The sequence below is a fragment of the Neopsephotus bourkii genome, unplaced genomic scaffold (genome assembly GCF_033783945.1).
Source record: "Neopsephotus bourkii isolate Nb327-2 ecotype Australia unplaced genomic scaffold, CSIRO-AGI_Nbou_v1 NB_838, whole genome shotgun sequence".
NCBI lineage: Eukaryota > Metazoa > Chordata > Aves > Psittaciformes > Psittacidae > Neopsephotus > Neopsephotus bourkii.
The window spans coordinates 1,482,036-1,506,609 of NW_026901334.1; the positions used below are offsets into that span (position 1 = coordinate 1,482,036).

The following is a 24,574-nucleotide window of genomic DNA, read 5'->3' on the forward strand; positions in this document are numbered from 1 at the left end:
GAGGGGTGGTTGTGGATTGTTTTGTACTACTGATTGTAAACAGTCTTTATAAATGACTTTTGAAAGGTTGGAGTGTCTGGGCTCTTTTGTGCTGCTTTAACCAGCAGGAGGTAACTGCCTCGGTTGCACCTTGCCGGTGGATGTGTGACAAGGAGACACATGCGGGTGCCATTGCCAAGGTCAGGACACGTGCAGCATGCACAGTGAGGGGGCTGCATACCCAGAACCTGCAGCCACACGGGGCCATGCCAACAGAGAACACCTCATTTGGCTTCAACTAGGTAAAGATGTGTTGGGTCCTGGAACAAGGGACACCTTGGGGCACCCCTAGAGCTAGGGGCAGGTTCCTTGGTATTGCCAAGGCAGTGGCAAGTCCAAGATTGCAGCACCGGGGAGATGCTTTGGACTTGCAAGAACAGGAGGAGAGGAGATGAATGTCTGTTTTTCATAGAATCATAGAATGGGTTTGGTTGGAAAGGACCTGAAGACCAACCAGTTCCAACCCCTTGCCACAAGCAGGGACACCTCACACTACACCACGTTACCCAAGGACTGCAGGGGGGGTCTCATGAGATGTGACCATAAACCCATTGGTAAGAGGTTTTGCAGAAGCCTCTTGCAGAGATGCAGGAGGGGACCTCAAGGGTGCTCTGGATTCAGGCAGCACTATTCTGCTTGAGTCGTGCTGGATGGGTTCTTTGGGATAAGGGGCATTGTTCAAGGTCACTGTGCAAACCTCTCTGTGTCATAGCTTGATCTAAACACTTTGGACATGTTCACTGCGTGGAATCAGTGAGCTGATTCCATCAGTGCTTGTACAGTGACTGCTGATTTTGTGCACTGAGATTGAGGATGACCGAATATGTGACAGCCATCTAGCTTTGAATGGGAGCTCATTCCTTCCCCCATCTCTTACTAAAAGCACGCAGTTACATACATACCAACTACTGCCAGCACTCTGGAATTTAATCTTAAACCTGAACTGATGAATGATGTGGCTGTGGGGAAATCAGTGGGTTTGTTCCCAGGAAGTCTCAAGCTTTCCTATGGCTTTGATTTGCAGAAGTGAGAAGTATCCTAATGGATACGGGTTCAATGTTCTTCTACTGCTTCTTGGTGTTTGGTCAGTGTTTGAGGCAATTTTGGCTTTTCCTCCTTGTCCTCCAGGCTCTTTGCTTGGCTGATTCACTGTGGTCGTGTCTGGCTAAGGAAGGTGCCGGTTACAAGTGGGGGGTTTTGGTTATAGAGCTCTGCTCTGAAAGCAGCAGGAAAGACTGAAGAGCAAAGCAGGAGGGCTGAAACCACACTTTATTTTTAGCACAAGATTGCCTTATCTTGTATTTACCCTGGCTGGGGGGGGTGTGGTGTGTATAATGTTTCCAGGGACCTCACAGGAGCAGAGGCTGAGTTAATTTTAACTGCCTGGCAGTCAAGGAGCATGGAGCCCGCACAAGAGCCGGAGGAGCTGGGGCCTCAGACGGAAGCGGTCGCAGACACGGTTCTGGAGGTCGGAGGGAGCCTGTTCCAGGTCAGCCGCAGGGCGCTTTCCATCCACAGCCGTTACTTCGAAGCCATGTTCTTCGGGGGAGCCCGAGAGAGCTCTCAGCACCACATCGTGATCAGAGGGGTTGAGGCCGTGCCCTTCCGGGCGCTGCTCGAGTTCACCCGCACAGCCCAAGTGCTCCTAGAGCAGGAAACCGTGACCAGCTTACTGGAAGCGGCCGATTTCTTCCAGTTTGACAGAGTGAAACTGTTGTGTGAGAAGTTCCTGGAGAGGGAGCTGCATGTCTCCAACTGCCTGGGCCTCATGGGCTACTCACAGCACTTTGCCTTCATAGAGCTGTACGCCTCGGCCATGAACGTGGCTCTCACTCACTGGGGGGATGTGGTGTGCCAGGAGGAATTCAGGGCGCTCCCCAAAGCAACGCTGCTGCAGCTCCTACAAAGCGATGAGCTCTTTGTTTCCCGGGAAGATGTGGTTTTTGACAGCGTGATGAGGTGGATCATGGAGGACCCGGCCGCACGAGAGGAGCATTTCCTGGAGCTCGTGGGCCACGTCAGGGCGGCGTTTCTGAGCCTCTCCTTCCTCGACTTCTTGGTGAAGCGCAGCAGGCGCGGCGGGGAGGCAGACGCCTTCGCCGGCCTCATCAAGAAGTTAGAGCTGTGTCCTCCACCCAGCTGGCAGAGCCCACAACTGCGTCCTCATGCAGGTCGGAGCTACGACACCCTCTATGTGCTGGGAGGAAAGCATGACAAGGACCAGCAAGAACTGTTTCTCTTTCACCCTAAAACGGGGACCTGGCAGGCTTGCTCTCCACTGCAGCGCAGGAACCTCACCCAGTATGCAGTGGCAGCAGTAGGTAACTCCCAGAGAAGTGGGACTGAGCAAATGCAGACAGAAGTTGAGGCCGAGAGCCCCAAGTGCAGGGACTTCAGTTGCTTTTGCTGTAAATGTGTGCTGTTCAGCATTGCTAAAACCTCACTCGTGTTTGTCCTTGCATTCACTCACAGAATGGTTTTGTTTTCCTTAGTCCTGGGAGTGTGTTAGACAAGGGTGAACACTGCTTTTCATTTAGCAGAAACTATTGAACCAGAGTATCATGGAATGGTTTGGGTTGGAAGGGACCTTAAGACCGTCCAGTTCCAACCCCCTGCTATGGGCAGGGACACCTCCCACCAGAGCAGCTTGCTCCAAGCACCCTCACAGGGAAGAGCTTCCTCCTAATACAGTACCTGCATCAGCTTTACCTGCAGTGAGGCCAATGACTTCACTGAAGGGGTATTTTTGGCCCTCTCTTTCATGGTGGCTTTGACAAACGGTGACTTCCAATTTATAGTTGCCATGAACTTAAACTTCCCATGGATTTTATGAAATCTCCATGCTTTGAAGACTTCCAGGACAGCTCAGTGCCGTGGCTTCCCTTATCTAGTGCTGGTGATGGTGCCATTTCAAGTGGGAGTCTGGGTACCAGATCCCGAGAGGTTCTTTGCAGGCAGTGTTTGCATGATTCTGTTGAAGAGCAGGAGCAGACTTGGGACGACATTTCCTGCAAGGACTCCAGTACTGCAATCCGATAGAGAGAGCAGTCCTTTTCTCTGCTCATCTTGCACCTCACTGGTACAGCCCAGGGAGAGATGAGAGCTGTAGCTCCTGGGAGCCATTTTTAGCCTTCCCATAACAGATACTTTCCCCTGTTGTCTTTCCAGGGAGCTTCCTGTTTGTGACAGGAGGATATTTCCGGGATGAGTTTGTATGGTATAGCGTGGATTGGGTTCTTACCTACAACTGCTTGGACAATAGCTGGCTGGAAGGCCCTGCCATGAAGAAGTCCCGCAACAGCCATTGTGCAGTAGGAGCAGGGCTCTACTTGTACGTGCTCGGAGGGAGCACAGATGAAGGGATAATCCCAGCAGTGGAACGCATGGCTTTGGTGGACTCAGAGTGGGAAAGCATGAGTCCTATGGCTCAGCCTGTGGAGAGGGGAGATGCGGTCAGCATGGGAACCAGGATCTATGTGGTCTGTGGCCTGGATGAAAACGGACACGTCTATGATGGGGTGCAGCGGCTGAACACGGAGACAGACAGCTGGGATGTCATCTCATTCTCCCCGCTTCCAAGGTAAGAGATAACCCTCTGGGGCCTGGCAGGAGAGGGGAGGTTCTAGTGCTGGTCCTGCTCCAAGAGAAATGCAGAAGTCCACCAACACGTGTATGATTCTCCATTAAACGGGACTCATGATTTGAGGACCAAGGTCCCACTGAATGCTTCAGGGCCAGGTCTTTCTGTTGATTCTGATCAAGGGTTCCTTCCCTCCCAGGTATGACCTCTGCATCACATCACTAAATGGTGCTTTATACACCATAGGAGGAGGAGCTTTTCGATTCGATGTGGAGACAGATGAATGGACCCAGGTGGATGAGGAATGCCTGACCCGCAAGTTCTTCATGGGGTGCAGCACTGTGAATGGACGAATTTATCTCCTTGGACAGAGGAAAGGGAATGGTGCCCTCCCCATTGTAGTCCTTTTTGATCCCTACACTGATACATGCCAGGTCATTGATAACAAACTCCCCTGTCCCCTTCCTATTAATGGATGTGTTTCTGTGCGAAGATTTGATACGAGGGCATGAGCCAGGCCAGATCCAGCCTGACCAGGAAGAAAAAGGCCTATGCTTTCTGGCTGATGGAGTCAGATTGTGTCAGGTTTGGGCTCAGAAATGATTTAATTTGGAGAACAGCTCTGTTCCTTCATAACAGTCTTATTTTTGCTACCTGGCAAATGAACCTGAAGCAAAAGCTGCTGGAGCTGTTGTGTCTGCACAAAGATGGCATCATTGAAGAGTGGTCTCTGCTGGCATGGTACGTAAATGCCTCAGGGTTGATGCTAAATAAAAGGGCTGCTGTGACCTTGAACCTCTGTGGTGATCTGTCCATTGAACAACTTGGAAAGGCAGGAATGTCACTGCATCAGTGCTGGAAACTACTGCAGGAGTGAAATGATGAATCAAAGGTGTGTCAAGAGAACGTGCAGGATGGATGAGCTCTTAGTGCTGTAGGACAGAGCAAACACACCCCAACCAGCCACTGAAGTGGAGCTGTACCCAGTGACAGCATCATTTCAGCCTGAAATAAGCAAGTTTCCCAGGTTATATGATTATGGCTAAAATTATCTTTATTCCAGCCTGGGAAGCACTGCACAAGGAGGGAGGCTGTTCTGGATTCATGCATTTGACAAGGGCCTGTAGGGACAGGCCAAGGGGAATGGCTTGAACCTGCCCGAGGGGAGACTGAGCTGAGCTCTTAGGCAGAAGCTCTTCCCTGTGAGGGTGCTGAGGCGCTGGCACAGGGTGCCCAGAGAAGCTGTGGCTGCCCCATCCCTGGCAGTGCTCAAGGCCAGGTTGGACACAGGGGCTTGGAGCTGCTCCAGTGAAAGGGGTCCCTGCCCGTGGCAGGGGTTGGAACTGGATCAGCTTGAAGGTCCCATCCAACCCAAACCAGGCTGTGAATCTGTGACCTCCTCTACTCAGCACTCTTTAAACTACCCACCAGACAAGGGACCAGATGCTGTCATCTCTCACTGATTTCCTGTCTCAGAGGGGTGCACAGGTTCTTATGTGGTCCCTCCTAATTCTGCTGTGTACACTGCCCTCCTGAACAAATGTGACTGGATTTACAGCTGAGGACTGCAGTGTCAGGTGTAGAGCACCTTTTCAGACTAAAGCCCAGACATTTAGGAACAGATTCAGTTGTATTTATTTACTCAAAAAAAAATCCTCAAATCTTGTTATTTCTTCAGTATAAAAGAAATAAAAATGTTTACTTACAAATCAAGTTCCAACAAGCAGAACCACAAGTGGATAGCCACAGTATAAAAATATGCAGTATTTCCAGACACTGCCTATGACTGAACATTAGGATCTTGAATATTCTTCCCCTAAAATTCCGAGGATCAGATAGGTACTTCCACAAGGTTCATGTCCTTCAGCCAAGAATCATCCTAGAAGTTAGTCCAGTCCTTCTGTAGAAACGTGGGAGCTTTCTGATGCACAGATCCCAGCCCCAAGGCCTGAAACGAGTGCTAGAAGAGCTCTTCTTAGCTACAAAGCCTGTAAAGGTGATGACAAGGTACTATACAAACCAGTCATTGTCCTGCATGTGGAGCAAGCAGGCAAGAGACTGAACTGAACAGCAGGAAGACTGTAGCATATTGCTTCTTAGCCGAGTACTGCTCTCTAAGAGGAAGAAAACCATGTTCTAATGTATTTAGGCTGTAGATTAACTTAAATACATTTTAATGTATTTAAAAACATAAAGGATATAACCGATATTCAGGGCATTTGTTACTAATTTTATGTGGTTGTTTCGAAACTCACAAGATCGAGAGGGCCTCAGACAATTCCATGACAATAGGTGACCCCTGGCAGCTCTAAAGAGTGTAGGTACACATTTACTGGGAGGGGGGAAATCAGAATGTACTTCTTAGACGTCATGCCCCATCCTTGCATCATTTATGGCAAGCCACAAACATAAGAATTGACCATTCTTTCACACTAACAAACCCACATTTAAACCCCTTCCCCAACTCAGGAACCTTCTCAACACACTGATAAGTTTTCTCTGATGATTTGCACCCTTGAAGTCGTCAGAGACAATCCATAGCAAGCACTAGCCATCCTGCTGCTGAATGAAAGGGTTTGGAATAGCTTCCATCCCATCCTGTGGGCAAATAAGAACCACAGAGGTCCCTCTGCAGACCACCAGTCCCAGCTGACGTGTGTCTTCTGTTAATTTGTACTGATCATCTGGATCTGAAGAGCAGAGATCCACAGTTAAAATGGCAGCAGAAGGAAAAGAAACCAAATTCCAGCAACTTCAAAAGGCACTCACAGAGCTGTGGGAGTTCTGTGATGAAAATGATTCTGGGGAGGGGAAGGAGCTTTATACAGCAGGTTACTTACCTCGCATGTATTCAATGGTACCATCAAGCACAAGGTTCAGAAGGGGGTCGAATCCTTTCAAGACACCACTTGCTATTGAAGCCCACACATAAAACAAAGATCAGAGACCAAAATCAGGTATACAGCAACACAAACCTGCATGAAGAGCAGGTTCAGTCCTCCAGTGCCGGTCCCTCCTTCAATCAAGGTTAAGAAGCAAACGAGACCACTGCCATGAACCAAGTGTGCTCTTTAGCAAAGTGCCAATGCAGGGGCACCCTGTTTGTGGGGTCAAGTGGAACTCCCAGGGGGTTTTAAGCAATGCTTCAAAATGCTCTTCAAAACACAGTGTGCACAGAGGAGTTCACTGAATAAGACTACACAGAATGATCCCCCAGGATCATAGAATCATAGAAGAGTTAGGGTTGGAAATGACCTTAAGATCATCCAGTTCCAATCCCCGGTCATAGGCAGGGACACCTCGCTCTAAACCATATTACCCAAGGCCTTGTCCAACCTGGCCTTGAACACTGCCAGGGATGGAGCATTCACAACCTCCCTGGGCAACCCATTCCAGTGCCTCAGCACCCTCACAGGAAATAATTCCCTCCTTATATCCAATCTAAACTTCCCCTGTTTAAGGGGAAGGATGACAAATACCTTTTCATTGCCACTGACAGCCCAACTCAAATGCAAGATTTACAATCCCAGGTGTCAGATGAACATCATGAAAGAACCTGCTGTGAATCGTTTGAGAAGAAAATCTAAGCCAAGGGATTCAATGGATTTGACAACCGCCCCAAACCCACCACCAAAGAGAACCACACAACCCCCAAACCCACTTCTGGGGGTAACACAGTAACTATTGTCCGCTTATGAATAAGGAGGACAAGTAAGCTTGTAAGCATCAGGAGCCAGGGGAGGTTTAACAGGATTTTAACAGCCTGCTGTCAACCTTGAGACAAACAAGTGGTCTGCAGGTGGCACTGCCAGCTGCATACCATGGACAACTGCACATACACAGCAAGGGAAGAGAAGGAGCAATGGTGACACAACAGCCTTGGAAGCGATGAGAAGGCAAGGGATTGAAACAAGGATGAAGTTTACTGTGAGGGTGCTGAGGCACTGGCACAGGGTGCCCAGAGAAGCTGTGGCTGCCCCATCCCTGGCAGTGCTCAAGGCCAGGTTGGACACAGGGGCTTGGAGCAAGCTGCTCCAGTGGAAGGGGTCCCTGCCTGTGCCAGGGGTTGGAGCTGGGGGAGCTTTATGGTCCCTTCAACCCAAACCAGGCTGGGATTCGATGAGCTCCAGGCACATTTAGCATGTTAAGAGATTAAAGGGATAACAGGTGAGTTAATGGTAGCACCCCTAAGTCTTTCTTTGCTGCTTTAAGTGCACCCTTGCAGCGTGGAAAGAACAGCTCAAAGCAACGTGACCGCTGAAACCAGTTAATGAAAGAACGGTACAGGAATGAAACACTGCGATAAAACCGCAGCCTGAGGTTAATGGCAAAGTAGAGAAGCTTTTACCCCGGTAACAGCAAATAAAACCCACTGATGGTCTTTCCTTGCAAGAACGGAACGGGACCACACGGAAGGCAAGGAGAAGCCCCGTAAGCTCCATGCTGCACCCCGCCTCACCTTCTCTCCCACCTTGGAACTTCACCCGGATCGTTTTATCGATATACTTGGAGAGATCCAAAATACTCTCCTTCTTCTTCTTCTCTTTATCCTAAAAGAGAGGATCAAAAGCAACCTGAATGAAGAAGAACCCTCTCCACTTTCCCTACACCCGCTTCCACATAGAAACCCCATCACACTCCTTTTTATCATGCTGGCTTTAACGCGGGTACAGAAACGCGGGGGCACGGGGCGGAGGGAGAGGGGTACGGGCCCGACAGCACCCACAGCCCCGAACCCCGCGCCCAGCCGCGCTGAGTTAACCCGGGCCGAATCCCCTCACCGCCATCTTGCTCCCGCCACCACCACTCGCCATTTCATTCGCCGCTGCCAGAAGTTACGTCTACCTCGGCGAAGCCCATTGGTCAATGACGAAATGCAGGGCGGGACTTCCGGGACGGGTTGCTGGGTTACGCTGTGCGGAAGGGGCCCGGCCCGGCCCGGCCCGGTCGGAAACAAAGCAGGCGGCGGCGCCTCGGGCCCGGCATGGCGGCGCGGCGGTCCCGGCTGCGGGTCTGGCTGCTCCTGCAGCTCCTGCAGCTCCTGCTGCTCCTGCCGCAGGTGAGCGCCGGGAGGTTCGTGCCCTGGTGCTGGGTGGGGGGAACCGTGACGGACAAAGCCGGGTGCGGGCCCGACTCTGGTGCTGTGGCCGCGGTGGGTTCTGTGGTGCTGGAGGCCTCGGGGGGCCGGGCGGTGTGTGCCGGTCTGAGGCGGACAGCAACAGCGCGGAGCTGGGGCTGCCCTGCGGCAGGAGGGTGCTGGAGGGGGGGGGAATGGCCAAGCGGCGGCCGCTTATGCTGGGGCAAAGAAGACGGAGTCTTTTGTACCTGAGGCCGCAGCCTGGGTTTGTGCGCTTTCCGCTGTTTAGCAGCGGGTTTATATAACACAGAGGCACGGAATGGCTTGGGTGGGAAGAGACCAGTTCCAATCCCCTGCCGTTTCCATGACCAGCACCAATCTGATTATCTGTTCTCCAAAGCACACAGCTCCTTGTGTCTGTTAAATCTCTCTGCGGTTCATGTGCCTCAATCGGTTGATAAAGCCAATGGAAGCAGGAAAACCGTATGAGGCATGCGGGTGAGTTCGGGACAGAGGCAGGGAGGAAGGGGCGAGATGGAGCCGCTAGGCTGGCTCAGTCACTCACTTGCAGCTTCTTGAACTGCGGGTGAGCTGAATTCCTCCTCTCCATCTGCTTCCATGTCTTACCGTGCAAACCCCAGAACTTGTCTCTGAGCCGTGTTAATTCACCAATATCGGCAAAAAACCCCAGCGAGCGTTCTGCAGTTTTAATGTATTAAATGAGCCATGGAAGGGTCTGATGAGGTGCAGAGCAAACAAGTGTGCTCTTAATGCCACCATTAGATTGGCTCGGTTCCCTGGTAAGTTGTGCTTTACGCTTCTGTTGTGTGAAAACCTTCTGCAGCTTTATATAAAGCACTTTGCTATGTGTTCATTGTACAGCAGTCTCCATAAAGCTGGGATTCTTACGGAGTTCTGGCTTTGCAGAGGTCTTGCTGGTGCCAGGGCACTGTTGTTTGTATGGATGCCTGGTTGGTGAGATATTTAATTGCAAACACTCTCCCTTTATTCATGCAAGGAAAGTGGGTAATTCCCTAATTAACTGGGAGATGTTAATTCTGTTATTTGAGGCTTGGAAGCCCGTTCCCTTTGAAGCTTGTTGTAGTGCTTTCTATGTTATTATGTATTGTAAGAATCCAGTATCCTAAACCACCCTATTGTCACAAGAGCTGCTGTTTTCTAAATGCCCTTTGGGGTTGTAGAAACATGGCACAGGGTCTGCACAGATTACATTTCCTTATGAGTTAATGTAGCATATGGAATGAACTCGAGGGGCTAAGAACCATCAGAAACATTGCCAGCATCCCAGTGCATCAGCTGTGTTGTTTTGAACTTACTTTTGTGCTCTGCTACCCGGTGCCATACAGAAAAACAAAACTGGAAGCATCAAAGCTCTGTGGGACTGAAACAAGAGTCTCTGCTGTTGACAGACTTCAGAAGTAGGCTTAGATGCTAAGTGAGAATGGCTTTGTAACAATGTCTGTTAATCCACGTTGTCCATGGACTCCATCCTCTGTGGGCTTCCCAAAGCTCTGCACCCTCTTCAGCTTTTAGCCCTGCTCATATCCCTTTAATTCCTCTCATCCTTGAGTTTTTCACTTGGCTTTTGGCATGCAAAAACAGAGAGCTTCTGAAATGGTTTGAACATTTCACAGTGAAAACCTTTTGCTCCCTTAATACTTCTTTAAAGAACATCCATTAAGTTGCTCAGAAAGCATAATCGGGTATTACTGTCCCTAGTGTTCCATTTGGGATTATTACTGAGTCCCAGTGATGGTTATTGAAATGGAAATGTAGCAACACACCCTGTACTTATTCCCTTGGTTTAAAGGTCTGTAGTTTGTATCTTAGAGATGTACCACTTTTAGCTGCATAGATTGACTGTTTCTCAACTGCATAGAAGTGTTGGATCACAGGGAGCTGCTCCTGCGAAGCTGCCGGAAGAGTTTGGATGCAGTTTGGATACACGTGATACTCAAACCAGGCTACTCAGAGTTTGTTTGTTTAAGCCCAGTCAGATCCTGTAATGAGAAGCAGGAAATGCTTTTCTTCTGGTCTTTTGCCTGGGTCTGTATTTTGATCTCTGTAAGTTGTTGCTCTTGGAAAATTCAAGGTGATGATAATAACGGCTTCCTTTTTGCTATGCGCTCCTTTTGGTGGAAAGGTTTTAGGTGCTCTGGATAAATAGCTGAGATAGGAGTTAAAAAGTCCACCTTGGCGAGTGGTTGTGTTTTGCTAAGTATGTTTTCTCCTTATCACATATGTACAATAATATCTCGTATCTTGGGAACTACACTTTGCTTAAGTGGCTTTAATCTGCACTGAAATAAACTGTGTCGCCTGCTATGCCGAGCACACTTCAGGACCAGTGGAATATGTTTTAGAGTGCTTAATGAACACTAGTGTCCAAAAAGAGTCTCCTCAGGGTGCAGAATAACTTCTGTGTAGTGGGGTTTGAAATAAAGCAGGAGAAATGAGAGCGACTGGTTCTTTGGGGTTTTGAACAAGACAGCTTTGGTGCTGCCTCCAGTCATCTTCAGCATCTTGTTTCTCACCTGCTGCCTGGAGAAACAAATGTGTAAGACGTAGCTGTAAGAGTGTAACTGTATAATTATCAACTCATTAGCCTGTTTAGCTTATGAATGTTAAACTGGATGTTGTCAGATTAGTCTGTCACAACTTTGTCTCATTCGAAAGCAGCAGTGGTTAGGGATATTACATTGTGTTTCTCTCCAGAGCAAGGTTCCATCAGTTCTGATAAGCACAGGGGCAGAACTGCAGGTCTCTTATCTGTTCTGCAGTAATCCAGTTTCTTACTATTGCTCTGGTTATATACTTAACATGCACCATTGTAGCAGTGTTGTTTGGGATTGTTTTGGGGACTTTTGCATTTTGTTTTCTTACAGACATCCAGTGAGGTTTCATTTGATTCTTAAACCAGTCGGTGGGTACATGGAATCTGCATAATGTATCTGTAGTTGTTTGAAGTATGATAGAAATAAGAACAAATTCCACTGTACTCCCTGCACAGATACTGAAACTTTGTAGAGTCTTTTGTTTTTCTTTCAGATACAAAGCAGGGCAGTCAGTAGCAAGTTGCACCCATTACTTCTATTTCATGTGATCTTGTTGGGAATCTTTTGCTGTTTTCAGGTGTACTGTGAGTATGGGATGGTACATGTCCTTTCAGAGATGGCAGGCAGCAAAGGAAAAGACTACTGTATCCTCTTCAACTCTCAGTGGGCCCATTTGCCACAGGATCTGGGTAAAGCTGTAAGTACCTGGCCAAGCAGAAGAACTGGGTCAGAAATGCCTTTGGTACAGGGAAGTTTCTAATTCCTAACTTGAATTCTTAGGATTTAAAATAACTTCTTTGTTTGCTCTGCTTAGAAGATATTTCTGCTTGTTAAGATCACCCTAGGCAGTGCTATGGTGGCAGTGTTCTTTTCTACACAGCATGCCAAGGTAATAGCTATTCCTGGTTCAAAACAAGAATCTTCCTTTTGTATAGTATGACCAATTAAATGAGAATGGCACTTACCTGCGGTTGGAAAGGAGGTTTTGTATGAAGAGATGCCTGTATAACTCACTACTGATGTAAGAGTCAGGCTGTCAGTAGCTCCAAGCTGATTCAAAAGCTGCTGTTGCCAAATTGGACATGCTTTTGTGCTTTACCCCAGCCTGTGTTTGTGTTTCTAGCTGTTCAGACCTATACATCCTCTCAGCCTGCAACTCTGTGCCACCCTAGCAATTATAGCGCTTTGCTGCATTCCTCCTACATCCTGGATGCGTGCATCAGAACAGCAGCAGTGCTGAAGAAAACAAATGCAAGTGCATGAACCCAAAATTTATTGCCAGCAGAATTCTGTACAATAAGTTGAAGCAAGGCAGGACCCTGCGTAATAGAGAGGCCAGCACTGGTTTTAGCTTTCAAGTTTCTCAGAGTGCTCTATTAGTCCATTACTTGAGAGTTCTAAATTGTCCTTTAGAAACTCTGTCGTTTCTGCTATTGACTTCTAATTTTGTTATATAGATATATAGATATGCATTTAACTGATTTCTTTCTTTTCAGTCACTCTTGGAACTGCAGAATCAGACAGCGTCTGTTTTGTGTTCTTCTTCTGATGTACCTCACGGGGGATTTAATAATCAAATCCCCATGGTGATGCGAGGGAATTGCACCTTCTATGAGAAAGTGAGGCTTGCTCAGATAAATGGAGCTCGTGGGCTGCTGATTGTTAGCAAGGAGAGACTGGTAAGCTTCCTTCTGTCTTTCCCACATTGCTGATCCTCCTCTGACGTTAGGTATTGTCTTGTCTTCAGTGCTCATTGCTGGTATTTGATGCTCATCTTGAAAATAAATAATATCTGTGTTTATGTGTGTACATACATTGCACAGCTATGCATGGAAATAATCCATCTGGGAGAATGAGGAGGAGGTACTCATTTAAGTAGGAAATTCTGCATAGAGCCTATATCAAGTCAAGGGCTCAGAATTATCCTTGTCATGTGGAATACTGGAATCAAAGAAGGAGTTTGGTTTATTGACTCATCCTACTACCTTGAACGAGATCTAGATCACAGTGATTCCAGTGGTTTAGATTCAGCTGGAGCATCAACACTGCATGTTGTGTAAAATTAGTGGGTTTGAATATTCCAGTCAATACAAGGTGCACACATCAGTCATAAAGCCTGGTATGCAAATGATACTGCTTGAAGTTTGTTTGCTGCTGTTACAGTCTTTATTCAGTTATGTTTTAGTGGAAGCAGGCATACCTTTTTACTTTGAATTTTTGCTGTCATTGTGTTCCTTTCTTGAATATTTCCCAAATTAGTAGAAATAGAATTTGCAACTTTAACCTTTTGGAAGCAGTAGAAGAAATAAATATATTCTTACCTGGACTGAACTGTCTTTCAGGTTCCTCCTGGGGGTAACAGGAGTCAATATGAAGAGATTGATATTCCTGTGGCTCTGCTCAGCTACGATGATATGTTAGATATTCGCAAGGTAAACTTGCTACTACATTCTCTGGTTTGTATTATCTCATTTAAATGAGCCACTCAACAGTTTTTGAAGTCCATCTTAAGAGCTTTGAATCTGTAGAGCACTGTAACAATGAAGATTGTGTTATTATGTTGAAAATATATATAGAAAAAACCCACATCTCTTGGGAGGCTATTTGTCACCTTGGAGCCTGGTGCTGGAAATGAACATCACTAATAGTAGAGCAAATAAATGACTCTTAAGTAGTTCTAATAAAACCTGATTCTGAGGTTGCTTAGTGAAACCTAACCGAACCTTTGCTGAGGTAACTTTCTGGAATTGATTCATAACTTGCACTTACCTCTGCAGAATTTTGGCACCCATGTGAGAGGGGCACTGTATGCACCAAATGAGCCTGTGCTGGACTATAACATGGTGATTATATTTGTCATGGCTGTGGGGACTGTTGCAATTGGAGGCTACTGGGCAGGAAGCAGAGACGTTAAAAAGTGAGTCCCTGGATTGGAGTAAGTCAGTTTTCCTGTGTCTTTCCCAGAAAAAAAGAACGTGGTATTTATCTAAGATCACTTGGTAGCTCTGCAATGAGGTTTGGAGACCAAAGGATAACAGCAATGGGTAATACATGCTATATTTGTTATGATCTTGGATTGAAAGCTTATGGTTATTGTTTGCCAGTGAGGGGAGGAGGTCACCTGTGCCACCCTGATTTCTAACGTTTGCTTTATATGCACAACCTGACTTAAGGATTTCTTCTGAAGTCAGCAAATTATTCTGCAGTATTTCAGGTCTCTGTTGAGTTCTTAGTGAATGAAAAATAGTGCTGTTGGTAAACTAATGCAGTGCTTACTGGTTTGTGCATCACATTACAGCTGATGTTCATACATCCATGTGAAACGTGGAGTTCCACTGACTTGAGTGGAAATCAGTGCACAGGCGTTGGTGCCGTGTCATGTTTTCCAGCCCCATGTTGTTCTCACTGAAGGTTCAGTGCCCTTTTCCATTTTATTATGGAAGGAATGGACTGATGATAGTTGTGTTACTCTTTCAGGCGATACATGAAGCACAAACGGGATGATGGCACAGAGAAACATGATGATGAAACAGTTGATGTGACTCCCATAATGATCTGTGTGTTTGTAGTGATGTGCTGCTCAATGCTGATCCTCCTTTATTTCTTCTATGACCACTTAGGTACTTTTAAAGTTGTATTTGTACTGATACATCTTCAATATCACTTCTTTGATATTTTATCAAAGGTATTTTCAAACCTGTACTGGTCTTTATGTTATTGTTCAATTTGAGGTTAAGTAATGGGATCCAGGATCAATTTTTTTATTGTTATAAAGATGATAAGTTTCTACTGATCACTTATTAAATTGATTGACAAAAGCACTTGAGAGCTTAATGCACTGGAACTTCCATCATATTGCTAAGGAAGTTGTAAAAGATGCATCTCATCTGTATTAATTCAAATTCACTTTGCTGCTCAGTGATTTTAAGAGTTGCCTTATGATGCTCATGTATACTCATTATGAAAAGAGAAACACTTCATTTGTTGAAGTGGCTGTTGCATAAAGTACACCTGAGTAAATTGAGCTAGAATTAGATCCTTTAAAAGCATAGATTAATTAACAATTGTTTCAAGGCTCTGAATTTAACTTTTCCCAGTGAGATGTAAGCCCTGTTACTCATTCAGGCTTTTTGATTTGTCCATTCTTTATTCAGTCAACATATGGCAAAAAAAGCATCTCTTACCTTATCCTATTTGACCTTACTACTCTTTCTTTCCCAGTCTACGTTATCATAGGAATATTCTGCCTGGCTGCATCAATTGGTCTTTACAGTTGTCTGTCACCCTTTGTAAGAAGATTCCCCTTGGGAAAGTGTAGGTATGTGGCAACTTCTGCATTTTTAATGGGCAGAATTAATTTTATATAATGTTGGGGAGCTGTGGGATTTACAGGGTGGCTTCAGGCTTCACAATGTTTCTAAAGGAGGAGGGGAACTGCATAGACCACTGCAGCTTTGGTATGTGTTTCATTTTCAGAATCCCAAACAACAACTTGCCTTATTTCCACAAGCGGCCACAGGTCCGGATGTTGCTGCTGGCAGTGTTTTGTATCTCTGTCAGTGTAGTGTGGGGAGTCTTCAGGAACGAAGATCAGTAAGTGTATACTTTAGTATCTGGGCTAGAAATCATAGTATGCTTTATAGTACAAGTAACTTACATCCATAGAAGCCTAAACTTGGCCAGGCTGTAGAGTGATAAGAAAGAAATTAGAGACTTGGGCAGAAATTCTCATTGAAAAGCCTTACTAAAGTCTAGATAGACAATATCCTCACTGCTCTCCCATCACCTACCATTCATTTAATTGTAGGAGGTATTCAGGTTGATCAGGCATAACTTCCCATTTGTGAATCTGTGCTGACAACAAGGATGTCAATAGTCTTTTGTCCAAGTAGGTCTATAGTGAGGACAAGGTTTGGTCTGGTTTTCCTACTGCTTCCTGCAAATATGTTACTCTTCTCTCTCTTTAGGTGGGCCTGGGTTCTGCAAGATGCTTTAGGAATTGCTTTCTGTCTTTATATGTTGAAAACAATTCGCCTGCCTACATTTAAGGTATAAAAGTTAAATGTAGAAAGAGGTTGTTTGCCTGTATATAGTTCAACAGAGGAGTTGCTTATAATGGAGTACATTGGCTTGGAAATGCACTTCCATTCACATGTGGTTTGGAAAAGAGTGAAGTAATGACTAAAATGTAGACCAGTAAGTGCTATGTGATTGTTATGCATGGAGTCCTGTAGTGTTGAGCACCAGTAAATCACACGCCACACACTAATTTGTGGGGTTTGGGGAGAGGCTTGTTGTTTGGGGTTGGGTTTTGTGGGTGTTGGGGTCTTTTTGTTCTCTAACTTGATACCCAAAAAGCATCATTCTGGTGCTTTTTTCAGATCTTCCAGAACTTATGGTGGTGTTTTGTGTTTTTTGGGGGGTGTGTGGTTTGTGTGGGGTTGGGTTGGGGTTTGGTTGGGGTGGGTGGGGGTTGGCTCTTTCTTTGGAGACATTCAAGACCCGCCTGGACACGTTCCTGTGTAACCTTATCTAGGTGTTCCTGCTCCGGCAGGGGGATTGGACTAGATGATCTTTTGAGGTCCCTTCCAATCTCTAACCTACTGTGATACTGTGAACTTATTCAGTATCCTAAGATAAAAATCTGAATTAGTCATTTAGTTGCCCTTTAGGCAGCTTTTCAAACTGTTTCAAGTTATCTTCAGCTATAGGTTTGTTTCCCTGTACAAATTGGCTAAAGGAATGCAGATACTGTTCCAAGTTATGACCTTCTTTTCTATAGTGCATGCAAGACCCAATTCTTCCATCTAAAACATTTAGGAATGAAGAAAAATAACTTGCTCACTTGGTTTTGTTAGCTTTTTGCCTTGAATAGTCTGAAGTTGCTGATTATTTCTTTGCTGTTTACTATTGCATCTGATGTCAATACCATGCATCTTGTCTCTTCCTTCAGGCTTGTACCTTGCTCCTCCTGGTTCTTTTTGTGTATGATGTATTCTTTGTATTTGTCACACCTTTTCTAACAAAGGTAAGTGAAGTACTTCTCTAATGCCTGCTGCTTGCAGAGTGTTCCTGAATGATCCCAGACCTGCTGAGTGAAGTGCTGATTTCTAATTTCCCCTTTTTTTTTCCCTTTAGTCTGGGGAGAGTATAATGGTGGAGGTGGCTGCAGGTCCGACTGATTCTTCCACTCATGAAAAGGTACTACATGTAGACTGAAAGCGTGGCACTAATTTCCAGCTATTACACTTGCAACTTCTTTAGAATTCAGAGACCACAAAGCTGAAAGGGAGATGCCAATCTGAAAAAGAATTTAATGTGGAAATAAGCACTCCTGAGCTCCCTGGAAATCTGTACCAAACACAGGGGGCAAATCGGGCTTTTAGTGGTTCATCACAGCAGCTTTGGTCTCCTTGGGTTGTTTTTAGAAAGTATTTCATCATTTGTACTTTAAATCCGTTTTGTTAATTGTTGTCAGTAGCACTAAGAAAATATTTTAAACAGGAAAATAAAATTCCAAGAATCTATAGTGTAAAAATAAAGAGACATTTGCTCTGTTTTTGAAGTCTGCAGTTTCAGTACAACAGGAGCAAATGCTGGTAGGTGGTGTCAGTATGTAGAGGAAACAGCTTTTCATAAGGCATCTGTCTCTCATTCCAAGCTCCCCATGGTCCTGAAGGTTCCACGCCTGAACTTCTCACCCTTGGCTCTGTGTGACAGGCCTTTTTCTCTTCTAGGATTTGGAGACATTTTAGTTCCAGGTATTTCTTGCTGAGCATGTGAGCATGTGAACAATTTTGTTGCACTGTGATACTAGTTTATACCTCTTGTACTTCTGCTTCAGATGGGCAGTTTGATTTGACTACTTCACTAGTCACCTTTTCCCATAACAAATTCAATGCACATCAATCTTGTGGTTCAGTTTCACATGCAGTGATGCCAAGAAATGTAGAGAAATCTCCAGAGTTGGTTTAGCAATTTAACAATAGCAGGTTTTTTTTCACAATAAAACCTATTTAGTAGTATGGTGATAGAGGAAATGATTTGTCTATTTGGCCATGATTTGGGTACATACATACCTGACCACCCAAAGTGTTGTTGCTTTGTTAGTCACACAACACCCAGAGTTTCTACCACATGTCCTCTCAACTTTGGCTTTAGCTAGGATCTAGAGGCATCACTGCAGGTGAAAACGAGTTTGCACCTTCTGGCTTTCACTTTTGTTCTGTGAAATTATTTATTTTTGTGTGGTTTTGGGAAATGTGAACTGTGTCATCCCTGGTTGTGTCCCCCCTGGCCTATGATAGGCATAGACATTAACCATAAATTCCTCTGCCTTTACTAGATGCTGGAAGGGATGAACTTAATCTTATTCTTGTTAACATGGTCTTACAACTGCTTATTAGCAATGGGCTGATGTTTTGTATTTAGGATCTGTGTGTTTGTAGATCTTCATTTGATTATTAGACTGCTTCTGTTACCCTGGGCTCGTGGGAGACCTGTTCTGGAGGCTGTGCAGCCTCCTGCATGATGCTGTCGTGATACTTAAACACTGGGGTGCCCAAGTAAGGCGGGGGGGGGGGGGAAATCTTAGAAGTTCTTAGATAATTTGATGGGTTTGTGTATCTTAAAGCCATTAATGGGTTGAAAGCATATTGTAATTGTTCTTTCCTTTCCCAGGCTTACTGGTAGCCTATTGCCATAGATTTGATATTCAGGTGCAGTCATCCAGATTGTATTTTCTAGCCTGCACCATAGGTACGTATGAAAGTGACTGAAAAAATACTGGAGATACTGCTTTGCGTATTACTTGACCAAAATTCCTGTTAGGATGCTCCTCTAGCTCATTGTTTAGTTCTTGAGCAAAGCTGTATCTGAATTAACGGGGGTCTGCCGGTTTTATTTCCCTTCAGCATATGGCATAGGCCTCCTCATGACCTTTGTTGCCTTGGCAATGATGCAGATGGGCCAACCTGCTCTCCTCTACTTGGTGCCCTGTACCCTCTTCACAAGCTTTGCTGTGGCTTTTTGGAGAAAGGAGCTTGCAATGTTCTGGACGGGCAGCGGCTTTGCGGTGAATACCAGTTTGATATGAGTGTCTTCAAGAAATACTAATGTTATAAAAACCTAACTAGAATTAAAGTTGAGTAAAATATTGCAGTATTATCCAACCAACCCAAAGATTATTGTTGTGCCTGATTCTTTGCTTTTTTTTTACATACAGGAAGGTTTTATTTAATGTTTATGGCCACTTAAACTGGTTAGTGAGAGAGAGGTAGAGTAGATCTCGTCTCTCCTTCTGGATTGGGACAGAGTTTTACTCGTTTAATATACATTGAAATTATTATTATTAAATATTAAAATAATAATTTCTGTTGTTAAATACACCCTTAAAATACTTGTCTTCTGCTTATGAAGGTAGAAATCTAGTTCAATATAGTAAATTATCCCCTTGTTTCGCTGGGGGCAGAAGTGAGATTAATTTGATTCTAAAAAGAGTCATTTCCATTGGGATGCATAATTCTCGATTCTGAATAATTAGTTGAAGGGCAAATCTATCAAGCTAGAAATTCCCCCCACAGTCACAATTATTTTGTTATTCAACTATTTATGATAAACTTCACAACTTTCCTCTATTGCTGTGCATTGAGAGTGTAGGTGTGGGGAAAACTAGAGTGAGACCAAGTGCCAAAAGTGCTCTTTGCCTCTTCCTGTGTAATCAGCAGGGAATAATCAAGCAAAAAGCAATTAAACACATTTCTGGAAGAAAAACCCCCTTGTGTACTATAAAACACAAAGCTGGGATAACTATGCATGTGTCCACAATGATAATGGAGATGATGGACCTTTAATCTTTGTCTTGTACAGCCATCACTCCTGATACCTGGGCACGGTAATTCTTGCTTTCCATCCTTCTGACTGTGATCTTCCATTTACAGAAAGACCTACCTCAGCCTCCCTTGGTGATAGCTCCTGTCAACTGCCCTGAGCTACCCAAAGACAGCAATGTACCAGCCTCTCAACAAGACACAGAGCAGATGATCAATCCTACCCTCCATGTGAAGGAGCTGCAAGGCCCCACCTCATCTGCAGAGGAACTGGCTGATACCACCACAAAGAGGGACCAGTCAGAAATCCCTATTGCACAGAGTGAGGAGGAACCAGCTGGTCAGGATAAGGACAATGGTGAAAGCAAAGGCGTAAATACAGAGGAGAAGCAGCTGGAATAAACAGTGGGATAAGAACTCCTTTTCCCTCTCAAGCATATCCATGTAAAACCAGTATGTATTTAGGACTGGTTTAGTAGTGTTTGCGTTCATTGAGGAACCTCACTGGGAGTCTGATCATCAAATCCAGCAAGGAATGTTCTGCCTCCAGCTTCGGTACAGCTATACAATTCAAACATCTTTCTGAAATATGGTGCTCTACAAGGGTTCTGATGTATGGATTTCAATGCTCATTTTATTAGGGAATGCCTTTGACCGTTCCATTTTCTCTATAGCAAGGTAGTATTTACAAGTTTATTTACACAGTACTCTGTGCTTGTGTGGCTATTTTGCTGCTTTAGCATAGTGTAGGTTCACATGGAGGAAAAGCATTGAACAAGTCTGTTACAATGCTTAATAGAGAGAAACGTGATAGGGTTTTGGGGGGTTTTTTAGCACTTTCCCTATTGTCACCTTTGCTTTTTCCCTACTTGTCAAAACCATTGATATAAGGGAATGCTTTAGTATAAACACATTCAGGAAATGCAGAGAATGGTTTAATTACCAGCCTCTGAAAGGATTCATACTACCATGGTGCATTAAATGCATCTCTTAACGTTTTCGTCTGTCTTTTACTCCAGGTACCTGGGTTGCTTACTAGTTTAGTTTAAAAGGCAGCATGAATGGAGCTACAGGAAGCTTTCTAAGCACTTGTGTGAACTCTAGGGACTGTTCTGAAAATAGAATCACAGAATCATAGAATAAACCAGGTTGGAAAAGACCTTTAAGATCATCAGGTCCAGCCTTTACCCCAGGACTGCCGAGGCCACCACTAAACCATGTCACAAAGGGCCTTGTTTGCATGGTTTGTGAACACTTCCAGGGACACTGGAAGCAAAAGCATATTAAGAATGTTTAATGTTAGAGGAGTAAAACACAAGCCAAATAGGTAAGAAAATAGGTAGCAGTACTATACTAAACAGGCAGTATTTTTGTTGGGAAAACGGTAAAGCAGTAGAAGTTCCAATGTTTGGGGGTTTGAGCTGCTGCTTGTTACTCATTTGAGGGATGGAATTGGGATTTCTGGTTCTGAAGAAAATCATCTGGTGATTTTATTCCCAAGGGAGCACATCCAGTGCTACAGTCAGCTGTGATTTTAGAGCTTGCTTGCTCCTCAGTAACTGCCTCAGTCATGCTTTGTCCCAAGAGCAGCCAAAGCATGACCTGTCAGGCTGGAATGAGGCTGTGAGCTAACCTGTTCTTTTGCACCTCTTGCTACAAGACATTGGGAAGGACTAAATTGGTGAATTTAAACCTTTTTGGGATGCATCTGGTCTTATTTTATATACCTGAAATTGGGCATTTTCCTGTATAACATGATTGAGTCTTAGTACATAGAGAGGGATGATGCGATTTGCAGGTTATTTGTTCCATCCAAGGGCATTTGGTTTTATCAAAGGTGCCTGGTCTGTTCTACACTGAAGTTACAATCCCAGAGAGCCTCAAACACTTCCTGTTAAAACTGAAAGAGAAATCTGAAGTAGTGTAGGATCCTAGAATGGCATGGAAGATAGACTCTTCAATCTATGTCATTTACAAAAGCATTATGATAGTGACATGATCGGAGGTGATGCTTTTAAATTGGAAGTCTCCATTGGCATGCTGAGTTGGATTCTCTTGCGATGTCTGGCTGTTAAGTTTCTGCCATTGTCTTTTTGGCTAGGTCTTCCAAAACTTTACCCTGGGCTTTTTGGATGGCACCTTCTGTTTCTGCTTCGCGTTGGGTCGGTACTGTCCTTTCTCTGGAATGCAAAATGCTTTCTGTATAAACCACATTTACGGCTTCAGAGTTTGAGCAGCTTCTGCTTAAACCTTCAAGCCCTGATGCTAAGTTCATTCAATGGTGAATTTCTTGAAAGGCTTCCTGAGTCCAAAGGCCTGCACTACATCTGATCTTCGACTCGCCCAATGGAAGACAGTAGTACTAAAGAGAGCTCTTGCTCAATCTCCTCTTTAATGGACTATGTTACTCTTGCCAGCAGTAATCTGAACCAGTTATTACTAATAAAAGCAACAGAGACATTTTCCTGAAACCTTCAGCCAGCTGGATTATGCCTTACTTTAAGCCATTGTATAAGTATGTATATTAAACTAAGAAACCAATCTTGTGTTTAAATAATGAACTTGACAAAGAGCAAGAAAACAAGTTTGGAGACTGACTCAAAGATGTGGGTTTCTTGTCTTGATTGTCTTTCAGTCATAATGTAACTTGGAATAGCTTTTTATATACCTAAAAGCCAGTAGCTTTCTAATGATGAAATATTAAGTTTTATCATCGACTTGAACGTGTGTTTTAACATTTGTTCTCATATGTTGTGGGTTGGGTTAGGAAACACTTCCAGGTGTTTAGAACTGAATTAAAGTAGAAGAATGGATGACATTTAACTTGTAGGCATTTAACAGCTGCTTTATTCCCATTGCATTCTAGGTAGGTCTGCTTGGAGCACTGTGCTTCACCTCATGGTTCTGGGAGTTTCACATGGATTTTTAAGTATGATTTTAGTTAGTCAGTGAGGAAAAACTCCAAGAGCTCCTCAATGCAGTATCTCCAGTTAAAGTCTAAACTAGCACTGAGTTACATGCTGTGACTGTTGCAGTACTGCACAAATCAGATGACCCTGGGCACCAGTGTGGCTGTGACTGTTTGGACCCCGATCCTGGGCAGTTCAGTCACTTCCATCAAAAACCAAGGCCGTGCATTTTGTCTTTCAAAAGCCTTCCTGATCCGCTTAATATAAAACTTACTGTTCTGTAGGAAACCATGAAGGTACGTTCAGTGTAACTGATTTTATTTGATGATTGTAACATAGGATCACTGCCTGGTTTGGGCTCCTCCAGCTCCGACCCCTTCCACTGGAGCAGCTTGCTCCAAGCCCCTGTGTCCAACCTGGCCTTGAGCACTGCCAGGGATGGGGCAGCCACAGCTTCTCTGGGCACCCTGTGCCAGCGCCTCAGCACCCTCACAGGGAAGAGCTTCTGCCTAAGAGCTCAGCTCAGTCTCCCCTCGGGCAGGTTCAAGCCATTCCCCTTGGCCTGTCCCTACAGGCCCTTGTCCCAAGCCCCTCTCCAGGTTTCCTGCAGCCCCTTTAGGCACTGGAGCTGCTCTCAGGTCTCCCCTTCAGGAGCCTTCTCTTCTCCAGGCTGCCCCAGCCCAGCTCTCTCAGCCTGGCTCCAGAGCAGAGCTGCTCCAGCCCTCACAGCATCTGACGTGCATCCCCCAACAAACTTGAGGCAAAGGCTGAAAGTAATGATGACAATGCTCAAAGGAAAGTCAGCGCAGTTCTTGGTTACATCTCTCACATGCTGATCCTTTAGCAAACTTCCTTAATTCCATAAGAAGGATTCTATTGCTAAAAACTTGGATGTATTCAGGGGAAGCACCTCTCTGAGTCAAAAACCTCAAAGAAACAAAACCCCATTAACCACACACAGACACCCACACCCCGACATCTCTTTGCATCACAGCATCCAAGCAATACAACCAGAACCCAGGTACGTTTCCACCCTTGGCTTTGTGCCTGTGGGTTTTGCTGTGTCCTGCCTTTCACTTTGAGGTAGAGCAGTGAGATGGGAAGACAGAAATGGAGGAGTTTTTCGTGTGAGCTGGCTTTCAAGCCAAGAAAGACTCGCAGCAGGACAGCCTTTCTGTGGGGGCTGTGGCTGTGGAATCAAGAGACAGCGCCTGCCATTCACACAGAGGGTTCCAAACCAGAAAAACTGGTTTTGTGTTAAATAAAAGGTAGTAAATGGGAAGATACAGCCTGGCCACAAAGCTCATCCTAAAATACTCCAAACCTCAGCCTATCCAGGTTGAAGCAGCAGCTAGCATTCCAGCTTTAAACATAGACCTGTATGCTAGGACAGAATTAGCCTGATGAACAAGCTGTGTGACTTTGACTGTATCGAGTGCATAGATATAGATAGAGCATTTGTTTAAAAACCAAACACAGATAAAGCCTAAGTTACTGGGTTTGGCACAGAGCAATGCTCCAGTGGGGAACTGAACTGCTCAGACAGGACCGTGGCATCATTTGGG

The 24,574-nt window shown here is 45.1% G+C and overlaps 3 protein-coding genes across 5 annotated transcripts; 2 read left to right on the forward strand and 1 right to left on the reverse strand.

Annotated features, from left to right (window-relative positions):
• Positions 1-1,381: 1,381 nt before the first annotated feature.
• Positions 1,382-4,391, forward strand: LOC133213597 (kelch-like protein 24). Its single transcript, XM_061355924.1, has 3 exons — positions 1,382-2,360; positions 3,208-3,619; positions 3,819-4,391. Exons 1-3 carry the CDS (start codon positions 1,439-1,441, stop codon positions 4,129-4,131), a joined length of 1,647 nt encoding a protein of 548 aa, XP_061211908.1. The 5' UTR covers positions 1,382-1,438; the 3' UTR covers positions 4,132-4,391.
• Positions 4,392-5,230: 839 nt separating this feature from the next.
• On the reverse strand, positions 5,231-8,533 carry LSM7 (LSM7 homolog, U6 small nuclear RNA and mRNA degradation associated). The gene is made up of 4 exons (XM_061355935.1): positions 8,401-8,533; positions 8,079-8,169; positions 6,460-6,531; positions 5,231-6,309 (listed from the first exon to the last, which is right to left on the reverse strand). Exons 1-4 carry the CDS (start codon positions 8,431-8,433, stop codon positions 6,167-6,169), a joined length of 339 nt encoding a protein of 112 aa, XP_061211919.1. The 5' UTR covers positions 8,434-8,533; the 3' UTR covers positions 5,231-6,166.
• Positions 8,534-8,539: 6 nt separating this feature from the next.
• SPPL2B (signal peptide peptidase like 2B) lies at positions 8,540-22,923 on the forward strand. Of its 3 annotated transcripts, none has more exons than XM_061355922.1 (15): positions 8,540-8,678; positions 11,850-11,969; positions 12,769-12,951; positions 13,615-13,704; positions 14,050-14,189; positions 14,750-14,892; positions 15,494-15,590; positions 15,749-15,865; positions 16,240-16,321; positions 17,226-17,300; positions 17,411-17,473; positions 17,934-18,033; positions 18,953-19,030; positions 19,186-19,414; positions 20,212-20,351. In XM_061355922.1, the coding sequence occupies exons 1-14, from the start codon at positions 8,604-8,606 to the stop codon at positions 19,365-19,367; spliced, it is 1,545 nt and encodes a 514-aa protein (XP_061211906.1). In that variant the 5' UTR covers positions 8,540-8,603; the 3' UTR covers positions 19,368-19,414; positions 20,212-20,351. The 3 variants fall into 3 exon arrangements, with proteins under 3 accessions (XP_061211906.1, XP_061211904.1, XP_061211905.1); XM_061355920.1 differs by having other exon boundaries at positions 8,543-8,678; positions 19,186-19,346; positions 20,212-22,923; XM_061355921.1 differs by having other exon boundaries at positions 8,543-8,666; positions 11,856-11,969; positions 19,186-19,346; positions 20,212-22,923.
• Positions 22,924-24,574: the final 1,651 nt, after the last annotated feature.